The sequence below is a fragment of the Jaculus jaculus genome, chromosome 22 (assembly GCF_020740685.1).
Source record: "Jaculus jaculus isolate mJacJac1 chromosome 22, mJacJac1.mat.Y.cur, whole genome shotgun sequence".
Classification (NCBI taxonomy): Eukaryota; Metazoa; Chordata; class Mammalia; order Rodentia; family Dipodidae; genus Jaculus; species Jaculus jaculus.
Genome location: NC_059123.1, coordinates 7,483,173 through 7,496,163, shown reverse-complemented (window position 1 = coordinate 7,496,163; position 12,991 = coordinate 7,483,173). Strand labels below are relative to the sequence as shown.

At 45.5% G+C, this 12,991-nt stretch overlaps 1 protein-coding gene and 1 pseudogene across 1 annotated transcript in view; one reads left to right on the top strand and one right to left on the bottom strand.

Annotated features, from left to right (window-relative positions):
• Irag2 (inositol 1,4,5-triphosphate receptor associated 2) overlaps nucleotides 1-12,724 on the bottom strand; it is a 36,205-nt gene extending 23,481 nt beyond the window's left edge. The window contains exons 1-4 of the mRNA XM_045139602.1: nucleotides 12,668-12,724; nucleotides 633-679; nucleotides 457-521; nucleotides 226-324 (exon numbers count right to left, since the gene is read on the bottom strand). Of these exons, the coding sequence (XP_044995537.1) occupies nucleotides 226-324; nucleotides 457-521; nucleotides 633-679; nucleotides 12,668-12,691 (235 nt within the window). The 5' untranslated portion in view covers nucleotides 12,692-12,724. The remainder of the gene's footprint in view (nucleotides 1-225; nucleotides 325-456; nucleotides 522-632; nucleotides 680-12,667) is intronic.
• Nucleotides 4,972-5,096, top strand: LOC123456450 (annotated as a pseudogene).
• Nucleotides 12,725-12,991: the final 267 nt, after the last annotated feature.

Genomic DNA, 12,991 nt, shown 5'->3' with positions numbered 1-12,991 from the left:
CACCCTAAGACTTCATAGTGAATTCCAGATCAGCCCCGGCTACAGTGAGACTCTACCTTGAAACCCCCCCCCAAAAGATAATAATAATGGTAACAAGAACAATATTAAATACGATTGGGCTTCTCAAGGCAATAAGTTTACTAGCTTATAGGCACTAGAACATAGGTGTGCTTAATGTCTGTGAAATTACACCGTTGCGTCGGGAATCACTCTTCAATAACTCACCCTTCATGGTAGAAGTGGATCTCCTTTCCTCCTCCCTCTCACAAAGTGATTTGTGGTCAAGGCCACCAGTAGCCATGTGCAAACTTTCTGACCCAGAATCTGCCAACAGGAAGAAATGAGGAATTTGCTTGTGCTTCTCTCCTTTGCATGCGCCTCAGCAGACGACCAGCCAGGACGGAGGCTGTATGATGAGGGCAATGCAAATTTCACCTCTCTTCCAAGTCAACTCACCGCTTGAGCTTACAGCGCTCTCGGAGGATGAAACGGGTCCAGCTGCTGGCAGTGAGAGATATTCCCTGCCAAAAATAAAAGGGGAGAGGGATACAAGAAATATTTTGCAATGTGAGATCCAAAGACTTCTTCTAGAAACCAGCCAGAGACGCATACACGTTACATACTCTGCAGACCTGAACTGTGGCGGGCTCTCTGAGTGCAAGGGGTCAGTACCATTCTCCTGTAGGGAAGAAACAAGGAGACAGAAGATGAACAATTTGACATTTTCCCTTTCAAAAAGGTTGTTCTGAGAAAATACTTTCATGGAACTTTTTTTGTTCATTTTTATTGATTTATTTGAGAGCGACAGACAAAGAAGCAGATGGAAAGAGAGAGAATGGGCGCGCCAGGGCCTCCAGCCACTGCAAATGAAATCCAGATGCATGCGCCACCTTGTGCATCTGGCTAATATGGGTCTTGGGGAAACAAGCCTCTAACTGGGGTCCTTAGGCTTCACAGGCAAGCGTTTAACCGCTAAGCCATCTCTCCAGGCCGGAATTGTTAAAATATATATTTATTTATTTATTTATTAGAGAGACAGACAGACAGAGAATGGGTGTACCAGGGCCTCCAGCCACTGCAAGCGAACTCCAGACACATGTGCCCCCTTGTGCATCTGGCTTACATGGGTCCCGGAGAGTCAAACCTGGATCCTTTGGCTTTGTAGGCAAACTCCTTAACCACTAAGCCATCTCTCCAGCCTATTTTCATGGCATTTTAAACGAGCCCTTATTTACTCTGTTCATTTGGAGATGGTAAGAGAATGGGGTGGTATAGTGTATATTAGTACATTTCCTCACAGCCATACTTACAAAAAAAAGCAGCCAATTTTAAATCTCTTTGTAAGCCTGATTTATTTTTATTTTCTTTCTTTCTTCCCCAATGCTCCCCCCCCTGCTTTCGAGGTAGGGTCTCACTCTAGCCCAGGCTGACCTGGAATTCACTATGGAGTCTCAGGGTGGCCTCGAACTCACAGCAATCCTACTACCTCTGCCTCCCGAGTGCTGGGATTAAAGGCGTGCGCCACCGCGCACACACCTTGTTTTTTTAATGAGAGAGAGAATTGGCATGCCACAGCCTCCAGCCGCTGCAATCAGACTACAGATACATGTGCCACCTTGACCCCAGGTGCCATCTTGTACTGGCATTGCCTTTGTGCATCTGGCTTATGTGGAATCTGGGCAGTCGAACATGGGCCATTAGGCTTTGCAAGCAAGTGCCCTAACCACTGAGCCATCTCTCTCTCCAGCCTATAAGGCTTATATTTAAAGAAAACTTGATATATTTGAAGGCGAAACAAGTTCTCTACTCAAGGGGCAGACAGTTTATTTCATGTACTGAGGGCACATTTTAAAAACTGAACATTCTGCATGAACACAAAAAGATATTTATATTTATGAGAATATTACTCAATTTTAAACTTTTGACCTGGTAATACAAACAGTTCTCAGGTTTTTAGATAGACAGATGGTACACTTTATGCTTAATCCATATCTAAAGACCTGAGGGATTACATATATGTCAGCACTTATGACTTGGCATTCAAAAAGAGTTTCACAAAACTGTGGTCCCAGCCTGCCAGGGCAAGTTTTACAAAGACTCATTTGAACTTCTAAATTCATATTAAGAATTCTTTACTTGATAAGATCTTTAGGACATTGGAATTTTTTTTTTTCTTCACGGACACATTCTCTTTCAAAAACAATGCAGTGTTAATAAAACTTTTCTTTTTCATAATGAAAGCTTCTAGGTCTGGGAAGATCGCTCATTCAGTAAAGTACTTGCCTTGCATGCACGTGGACCTGAGTTTGATCCTCAGAACCCGCATTAAAGAAAAACAAAAACACACTTGTAATCCCTGCGGTTTGACAGCCAACAGTCTAGTCTAACTAGTTACTTCCTGGCCAGTGAGAAACCTTGTCTCAAAAAAAAAAGGCTCAGCTGGAGAGAAGGCTCAGTGGTTAAGGTGCTTGCCTGCAAAGCCTAACGATCTGGGTTTGGTTCTCCAGTGCCCATGTAAGCCAGATGTACAAAGTGGGGCATACATCTGGAGTTTGTTTGCAAAGTTAGAGGCCCTGGTACATCAGAATCTGTATCTGTATCTGTTCATCTCTTTTTCTCTCTTTCTTGCTCTCTCCCTTGCAAGCATGTGTATATATATATGTATATACACACACAATATATTAAATATGTAATAAAATATATTCTTTATATATTATGTATATCTATACATATATGCGTGTATATATACATACATACACACAGATATGTATGCACAAAATAATAATTAACTTGTCTAGTATGTTTACTTTAAAAATTTTTTTTTATTATTTATTTATTTGAGATTGACAGAGACAGAGAGAGAATGGGCGCGCCAGAGCCTCCGGCCACTGCAAACCAACTCCAGACGCGTGCGCCCCCTTGTGCATCTGGCTAACGTGGGTCGTGGGGAATCGAGCCTCGAACCGGGGTCCTTAGGCTTCACAGGCAAGCGCTTAACCGCTAAGCCATCTCTCCAGCCCTAGAATGTTTACTTTTACTATTCTATATTTTAAGATAAAATCGAATAAATCAAAACTGCTCTCATCTTTAACAGGATCTCTGAAGCCTGTGTCGGCATCATAAAAGTAAAGACATGCTTAAGTGCAGCCACGAAGGTTTACTAATGGCCACAGTCAAGCAGACTCCTGTGGAAGGATGCTGGGTGTCAACCAGCATTTGGAACGTATATATTTATGGTAGTCACAGGAAGGTGACAATTTAGCATGGGCTTCGGTGAGCTTTTCGGGAGAGGGGCACTGCTGGGGATCTCAAATCCACGGCCCTGGTCAAGCCAGGCAAGTGGTTTTTCCACCGAGCTTCACTTCCAACCCGGCAAGTGCTTGATGATTTTGTATTCACTCTGTAGAGCAAACAGCAGTCTATATCATTTAGCACATTAACATCTACAAAAGTCCTTTGATATATTATTTCATTTTCCCAGAAACTTTATGCAGTGAGTTTTAGCAGGAAAAAAAAATGCAAGAAATTAAAGCCAGAGGCAAAGCAATTTCACCAAAGTGCAAGAAACAGGGAGCCAGGCTTCCAACCCAGGCTAAACTACATAGTCCTCTCTCCCCCTTGCAAATGAATTCAAAGCATGCCTAAAATCAAGTTACGAGAAAAGAAATATCTGCTCAAGGATTAGATTTTTATTTTGTTTCTGCATGCTGAGGATGGAACCTGAGGCCTCATGCTTGCTAGTCAAATACTCAACCACTGAGTACCATTCCCAGCCCACCTCTTCTAGATTTATAAAGATTTAAATATAAAGTTATGATTTAAGCATGCACCTTTTTCTTTAATATTTCACTCATTTATTTGAGAGAGAGAGAATGGGCACACCAGGGCCCCTAGCCACTACAAACAAACTCCAGACACAGATGCCACCGTAGGCATCTGGCTTATGTAGGTACTGGGGAATAGAAGCTGGGTCTTTAAGCTTCGCAGGCAAGTGTCTTAGCCACTAGGCTAACTCTCTAGCCCAAACATACAGTTACAAAGTATTTACCTCAAATACGTAGAAAAATTCATCAACTTGCAAAACAAGAACGTACATCTCCCAGGGATGTTGCTGTCTTCTGTATTATTTTCATCACTGCTGTTAGCTGGGTTTTTTGTTTTGTTTTGCTTTTGAAAATGTTTGATTGGGGCTGGAGAAATGGCTTAGCGGTTAAGCGCTTGCCTGTGAAGCCTAAGGACCCCGGTTCGAGGCTCGGTTCCCCAGGTCCCATGTTAGCCAGATGCACAAGGGGGCGCACGCGTCTGGAGTTCGTTTGCAGAGGCTGGAAGCCCTGGCGCACCCATTCTGTCTCTCTCCCTCTATCTGTCTTTCTGTGTCTGTCACTCTCGAAAAAAAAAAAAAATTGTAAAAAAAATTAAAAAAAAGAAAATGTTTGAATGACAACCAATTCTGTATGCGTAAGTCCGTTAAGATATTTTGACACATGCAGACACTGGGGAATGATCAAACCTAGCTAACTAGCATGCTGTTACCTCAAGTCATTCCTGCTTAAAGACATTTCAGCCAGATCGTGTATTAGCTAACGTTTCAATTACGACATTGGCTTTAGTTTGATTCCACAAACATGTATCAGAAATTCAGTGTATGCCGGGACTTGTCACAAGGGCAGCAGACACACAGAAGCGCAGTCGAGGTACCCACAGGCCCACTTATAGGAGGAAGGGAAGGAGAGAGGGGAGGGGAGAGGAAAAGAAAAATAACAGGAGAGTCGCTGTCTCAGAGGAGGAGGAAGGAGAAGGCACTTCAAGGTTGGCCCCTAACCTCCACACACATGCTGTGGCATGTACACACCCAGACACACATATACACACACGCATAAATAAGTGAAAACACACCCAATCACTGTGCTATTTAATACTGGAACAACAGCTATAGCAAACACGTACAACTAACCCTACTAAGTGATACGCAGCCTCTTGGTGCCAACCCCAGGCTTATACTGCGGGGTAGCAAGAGGAGGCACAGTGAGGCCACCCTACGGACCCCTCAGCCTTGGCCGCTGTGGCTGGCCCGCATTGGGAATGGGGAGACGTGGGGAAAGTTGCCAACTGGCCATCTTTGCCATGATGCTGTCCACAAGCCTGCTTTGTCCTGCGCCTGTACAAGGGAAAGGTGATCTTCAGAAGTCTTTCAGTAAATATGAAATGCTCATTGGGTGAGCCAATAAGAAGTCTGTGGCTTGGGAGCAACCTCACATCTTCAGTAGCCAAACTGAACATTTACAAAACAAGCGATTCAATATCAGTTCCAAACCACAAATCTTTATAAACCTGTGATCACACACCGACTCCGTGCACAGCGTATCTCAGTATCGCCTGTCATAAATGCGGTCCAGTAGCACTTTTACCCTTCTTTGGAGAATAACCGGAATAAAGGAAGGTGGTTGTATTTTGTCCGAATTTCATTTCAGATTTGGACCTGAAGTATACGAAGGTTGGAGCTAAACCCTCAAGGTGTGTGTGTGTGTGTGTGTGTGTGTGTGAGAGAGAGAGAGAGAGAGAGAGAGAGAGAGAGAGAGAGAGGGGAAGAGAGAGGGAGGGAGAAAGAGGGGGAAAGAGAGAGAGAGGTGGGAGAAACTCAGCAAGATTTTCCATCAGGCATTGGGCCCCCTCACACACACCCCAACGCAGCCCCATTCACACGGACATCCAGCCCTCATCCCCGTCAATTTTGAGACCCAGACACATTGCGCCAAAGCTAATCTACTACATGTATTTTAAAAGCTAAGGCAATCAAGGATCCCATGAAGAAAGCTCAGCTGGGAGACGGACTTACGGGTGGGAGATCGGGCGTCAAGAAGCTGGGCCCTGAGCAGGAAGGTTTTCCCTATGGGACCCATTCAAATAGTCACCGGCAGAACATTTACATGCAAGCCTGTGCCCGGCCCTTTCACTCTTGACAGCAGCTTAATAGAGGGTGGGGTTGTCCAGGTACTCAGGGGAACAAAGTGACATGGTCTCCCATGGGCTGGGTCAGCAACACAGTCCACTCGTTCATGTCCACACATAGCCACAGTATCACATTATGCACACAGAAAATCTTCCAGCAATCCTCTAGATAAAATGCACCTTTAACTGCAGCTAAACTAAGTTGCAACTAAAATCCTGCTGCTAATGGCCGTATGTTACCAATATAACTCTTACGATTGGCTCCAGTTTGGACAGTTGTCACTAGTCAAATTAATGTGAGAAGTTAAAAAAAAAAAAAAAAGGTAAAAAGCTGCTATACAGACTGTGGAGTGGACTTGGAGTCTATCTGAATACTCTGAAAAGAGGAAGAATGTGATGTTGAACTTCTGGAACCTGAATGAAATGAAATTTCCTTATGAGCCTTCCCCCCCGCCATTTCGATGTCTAGCTAAAAGCGCACCACACCCTCAGTTCTACAGGGCACACCCAGCACTTTGAGGTTCATTTACCATCAGTTATCAGTCAAATCTCCATGTCCCAATTTTGCAATTGGCAATGTGACTTATTCTCCAAGGTTATTAATGCTGCGCCTACGCACTGCTTGAAAAGACAGGACAAGCTCCCAGGATATTTTTAAAGTTTTTTTTTTTTAAATTTGACAGCAATAGAGAAAGGGGCAGAGAGAGAGAGAATGGGCGCGCCAGGGCCTCCAGCCACTGCAAACAAATGCCAGATGTGTGCGCCCCCTTGTGCATCTGGCTAGCATGGGTCCTGGGGAATCGAGCCTTGAACCGGGGTCCTTTAGCTTCACAGGCAAGCGCTTAACCGCTAACCCATCTCTCCAACCCCCAGGATATTTTTATATTGAGCCTTTTCTTTGCTCCAGTCAATCTACTTTTCCTGTGACAGCATCCTTTATGCCAGAACAGGCAATGACATGAAGGAGAACTCAAAAGGAAGAAAGACATTGAATATTTGGTGAATATGATTTTTGAATAGTTAAATAACAGAGAGGTTATATCTCTAGAGCCATGATCTTTTTGGCCAATGAAAAATATTTTTAAAAAGAATTAATAAATTTCAAATAAACACAAGAGCAGACCAAGGAATTAGCCTTGAATCCCATCCTGTGGGACGATACATTTCTAGCCAACCTTCTTTCATCTCTTCTCTGGAGCACTACCTCCATCTCTGCATGGCTGTGGCCTGATTCCCAAACATCATAACATCTCGTCCATAAATACTTCAGTAAGGACACCAAAAAGGTAGAGACTGGAAACCACTTCCTTCCTTCTTTCAAAACATCCCCAATAAACTAATTCACAGGTCCATAAAGAATCCCTTTTTGGGCTAGAGAGATGGCTTAGCAGTTAAGTGCTTGCCTGTGAAGCCTAAGGATCCCGGCTCAAGGCTCGATTCCCCAGGACCCACGTTAGCCGGATGCACAAGGGGATCACACACGTCTGGTGTTCGTTAGCAGTGGCTGGAGGCCCTGGTGTGTACATTCTCTCTCTCCCTCCCCCCCCATCTGCCTCTTTCTCTCTCTCACTCTCAAATAAATAAATAAAAATAAACAAACAAACAAAAAGCCCCTTTCTCCTCAAAAATACATCAAACCGGGCTCTGAAGTTCTACAAGATAGTCTTTCGGGGGAATGCATCTTGTTACAGTCTTCTGCTCACTCGAACATCCCGCCGTGAACACGGATGCTCAATCCTATCTTACACTGTGGCCTTTGAAGATGCCAGGAAAAGAGCTTCCTTTCTGGAAGTGGGTGGGGAGGGGGAAGAGCGGAAGATACAAGTTCACGTGTCTTTGGAACACAGTCCAAAGAAAGGAGCCGAGGATCAATCACTTGGCTGAATGTTTGTACCCGACGTTTCCAAGCTGCTGCGATTATAAAACAGCCGTTCAGGGCCAGCGGCTGCCTGTCACATCCATGCGGGGTTTTAGCGACGCAGCGATTAGTGACTGCAGAAGAGTTTTCCCCACCGAGGCTGATCATCGAACGCGGCAGCGTTGACAGTGAGAAAGCGAGTGAGTAAGTTGCCACTAGAATGTGGCTGACAGGTAAGGGAGAACACGGGGTGACTGAGGGCTCCGCCAAGGTGTGGCAGTGCATGTTGTAATCTTCGCTCTTGGGAGACTGAGGCAGGGTGGCAAGTCTGCGGGCAGCTTGGGCTGTGCGGTGAGTGCCAGGCAGCCTGGGCTTGCTTGGGGGTGGGCATGAAAGCAGAGGAGTGCCAGGAGTCGTGAGGGTTAAGCAGGGCTACTGGGGACAGGAGCACGGTCAAGGACAGCCACGCAGGTGTGAAAAGCCGCAAAGAAACCTACTGGGCTAGAGAGATGCCTTAGGGGTTAAGGTGCTTGCCTGCAAAGTCAAAGGCCCCAGGTTTAGTTCCCTGGTATCCACGTAAAGCCGGATGCACAAGGTGTCACACACACCTGGAGCTGGTTTGCAGTGGCTTACAGGCCCTGGTATGCCCATTCTCTCTCTCCCCCTGCCAAAAGCTAAAGAAAAAAGAAAAAAAAAAACCAAAAAACGGGCTGGAACGATTAAGGTGGTTGCCAGCAAAGCCTAAGGACCCAGGTTCGATCCTCCAGATCGCATGTAAGCCAGATGCACAAGGTGACACATGCGTCTGGAGTTTGTTTGCAATGGCTAGCAGCCTTGGAGTGCCCATTCTCTCACACACACACTCTCTGTCTCTGTGTCTGTAATAAATAAATACCTGAGGTAGGGTCTCAACTCTAGCTCAGGCTGGCCTGGAATTCATTATGTAGTCTCTGGGTGGCCTCAAATCACAGCGATCCTCCTACCTCTGCGTCCCTAGTGCTGGGATTAAAGGCGTGTGCAACCATGTCCAGCTAAATAAAAATCTTTAAAAAAAAAAACAACTACATTTTAAGATAATTGAAAATACAACTTTTTTAAAATCTGATTTATTTATTTACTGATTTGCTTTTTCGAGGTAGGGTCTTACTCCAGCTGAGGCTGACCTGGAATTCACTATGTAGTCGCAGGGTGGCCTCGAACTCACGGCAACCTACCTACCTCTGCCTCCTGAGTGCTGGAATTAAAGGCGTGAGCCACCACGCCCAGCTCTGATTTTAATTTTAAAAAGAGCTACTGGTATCTTCAGTGAAGGCCATGAAACAGTCAAGAAATGGACAGAACTTAGGCCCAATAAGTGACTTTTCTAGAATCATACGGCAGCTAATCTAGGTAAGAACCTTATCTCAAAATCCCAATCTTTCCTGATTTCGAGAACCAGAGCCGCTTGACCTGGGGGTTGGGGGCGGCAGGAAGGGCGCTACAGGAACGCTTGTGACTCTGTCGGTTTTGAAGCAGGCCTTCCCAACCAAATAGCATCTCGACAAACGGGGAAACGCGCAGTGTCCTGGGCAGAGCAAGCATCCCAGGTGGGTTTTTGTGATTCATCCCAACAGCACATCCTGTCTCACTTGGTTGGTGTGGAGGTGGAGAAGACAGCTAGCTGAGGCTGCAGAAGGCCTTCAGTGGGGCAGAAACCTGGGGTGACAGTGTGGAAAGCTGGTGCCTTTGGTCACCAAGCGCAGTTGACAGATTAATGCTGCTAGCTCCTGGGCCCACAGAGACTGTGGGGTCCTGGGAAAGGTGGGGCAAGCGCAAGGCCGTGCCTGCCCACTAGGTGGCGCAAGCGTCTGGAGTGGCTGAGGCCCTGGTGTGCCAATTCTCTCTGGCCTCTTAAGATAAAAAGAAAATGTGAGATCTCTCAGGGAACACAGCCTTCCCCCCCCACCCCCACCCCATAGCACCCTATAGTCATTTCCCTTGTGATTCTGGTAGCTTCTACTTCTGAATGGGTGTCAGGACCATGGAGAAAACCACCCAGTCACATTGTACTGAATTCCAAAGGCAGTGCCTTGCCCAGCCATAAAACCATTTTTAATGTAGCTCTGAGCAGTGGTTATGATCGTTGTGTCTAAATTCACTGCGTGAAGGGGGCTCGTTGAAAGGCCAGAGCCTTTGGAGCTAGACAACCCTGAAGTTGACATTTATTATTATTATTTATTATTATTATTATTGTTAATTATTATTATTTATTATTATAGTTTACATCTTCCACACCACCAGCTGAGTGACACTCAACCCTTCCGACGTCTCCTTTGTGACAGCGGAGACCCTGCCACTCAGGGCTGTGGACGGGGTCACGATGGTGGGTAGAAACGCTTCCCTACACTGTCGCTGTGTCGCTGATGCTTGGTTCTCCCCCTTGGGGAAATCAATGCCAGATAAAGGGGAAAATATTCATAACCCAACAGCGCCTGAGTTCACCTTCCTGTACAAAAAAAACCTTGTGAGAACTGCTAATAGGAAAATAGACTAATTTCCTCCTCCTTAGCTACTCAGTAAGGCAAAAGCCACAGAAGAGGAAAACGTCAGAGGCACACACATAAAAGAATAAGGGCAATTGATAAGGTTTAGCAGTGACAAAGCAGTATGACCTAGCGTTAAAAAGGGCCAAAGATTTGAGGAGACTTGTTTCTGAAGAAGATCTAGAAACAGCCAAGAGGCACACGCAAAGACGATCAGTATCATCAATCATTAGGGAAATGCAAATCAAAATTCAAGGAGGGCTGGAAAGGTGGCTTGGTGGTTAAGGTTCTTGCCTGAAAAAAAAAAAAAACCTCAGAGCCAGGCGTGGTGGCACATGCCTTTAATCCCAGCACTTGGGAGGCAGAGGTAGGAGGATCGCTGAGAGTTCAAGGCCACCCTGAAACTCCATAGTGAATTCAATGTCAGCCTGAGCCAGAGTGAAACCCTACCTCGAAAAAAAAAAAAAAAAAAAAAAAGAGCCCAGTGACCTAGGTTCGATATCCCAGTACCCATCCAGGTTCAGGTCCCTAAGTACCCACCTAAAGCCAGATGCTCAAGTGGTGCATGCATCTGGAGTTTGTTTGCAGTTGCTAGAGGCCCTGGCACACATCCACACATACATTCTCTCTCCTCTCTTTTTGTGTTTGCAAATAACTCAATATTTTTAACAATCTCAACAAGATATTGCTCTACTTTCACCGAGACGGCTGTAACCAAAGGATGGACAGCGTTAGTGAAGATGTTAAGAAACTGGGACCCTTAGACACTACTGATGGCAAGGTGAAAGAGAACAGACGATGGGCAGCTGTTTGCTCAAAGTATGAAGTACACATGGCAGGATTCTAAGTCTATACCCAAAAGAATTAAAATGTTCATTTACATAAAAGCATGCACAATAATTTCACAGAAGCATAACTCACCATGACCAAAAGGGAAGGAAGGAAGAAAGGGAGGGAGGGGGGAGGGAGGGAGGGGAGGGAGAGGAGGTAAGGAGGAATAGAATCATAGAGCCAGGTATGGTGCCATATGCCTTGAATTCTAGCACTTGGGAGGCAGAGGTAGAAGGATTGCTGGGAGCTCAAAGCCAATCTAAGACTGCAGAGTGAGTTATAGGTCAGCCTGGGATAGAGTGAGACCCTACATCAAAAGAAAAAAATCACCCCTCCCCCCAAAATCCCTCTATTTCCCATAAAGTAGTCAATAAACAAACAAACAAACAAGATACCTATAGACACTGGTATATGAATGACCACCTCAAGCCCTATGCTAATTAGAAGTCAGTTCAATGGCTCGGATTGTTTTATATCATCCACGATGCCAAGTCTCTAGGTAAAGTAGGCTGGTGGTTGTCTAGGGCTGGGAAGGTGGGAAGGGAGGGCACTGAAGTGATCTGAAATTCACTATGGCTGTCTAATTCTGGGACCGCACTGGAAAACAGTGAAGCGTTAAAATTAATTGTTTGTTGTGAGAATTTTATGCTAATGAAGATGTAAAAAGAAGAGCGACAGATAGCTAGATCTTGAAACAGAATTAGCCTTTTTAAATTTTTTTTAAATTCTATTTATTTGAGAGGCAGAGAGAGAGAGAGAGAATAGGTGCACCAGGGCCTCCAGCCATTGCAAATTCCAGATGACCGCAACACCTTGGGCATCTGGTTTACGTGGGTCCTGGAGAATTAAACGTGGGTCCTTTGGCTTTGCAGGCAATCACGTTACCCACTAGGCAATCTCTCAGCCCAATATACTTTTATTTATTTATAAGCACAGGGAGAGAGAGACACACACACAGAGAAAGAGAAGAAAGAGAGAGAGAGAGAGAGAGAGAGAGAGAGAAAGAGAAGAAAGAGAGAGAGAGAGAGAGAATGAGTACACCAGGGCCTGCAGCCACTACAAATAAATTCAGATGCATGTGCCACTTGTGCATCTGGCTTTAAATTAGATACTGGGGAATCAAGCCCCGCCCATTAGGCTTTGCAGGCAAGTGCCTTAACCAAAGCCCAGGACAGAGAAAGAAAGTGGTAGAGAGAGAGAGAGAGAGAGAGAGAGAGAGAGAGAGAGAGAGAGAAAATGAGCGTGCCAGGGCCTCCAGCCACTGCAAAGGAACTCCAGACACATGCACCCCCTTGTGCATCAGGCTAAAAGTGTGGGTCCTGGGGAATCCTGCCTTGAACGGGGGTCCTTAGGCTTCACAGGCAAGTGCTTAACTGCTAAGTCATCTCTCCAGCCCTTCATAACACATTTTTAAGAAGGAAAAGGAAAGAAGAATTGCTAGGGGACCAGATGGTCATGGTGAAAATAATACTGAGACTCCCCCGCCCACACACACACACACACTCACTTCCATACTTGGGCCGTCATCCATCTTGACACCACCTGAAAGATCAGATCCTGAGGTGGAGCTACCTGTGGGATCCGAGCACCTGGTGGTAGAAACGGTGTGATTCAGAACAGGTGGGGAAAAAATGCAGCTACTAAGTAAGCTATGACCTCACTCCAACCCCCACCCCCTCCCGGGGCCCAGTCCAGTGAATTTCTAATAAAGCTCATGGCATGCCTTAAGAAAGACATAAAGAAAGAGAGCTCTCACCCCCTTCAGAAGGAAGTTACTAACGACAGAAAAGCCAGCCAAAAATGAAAATAGGGAATTTGCAATTCAAAGATT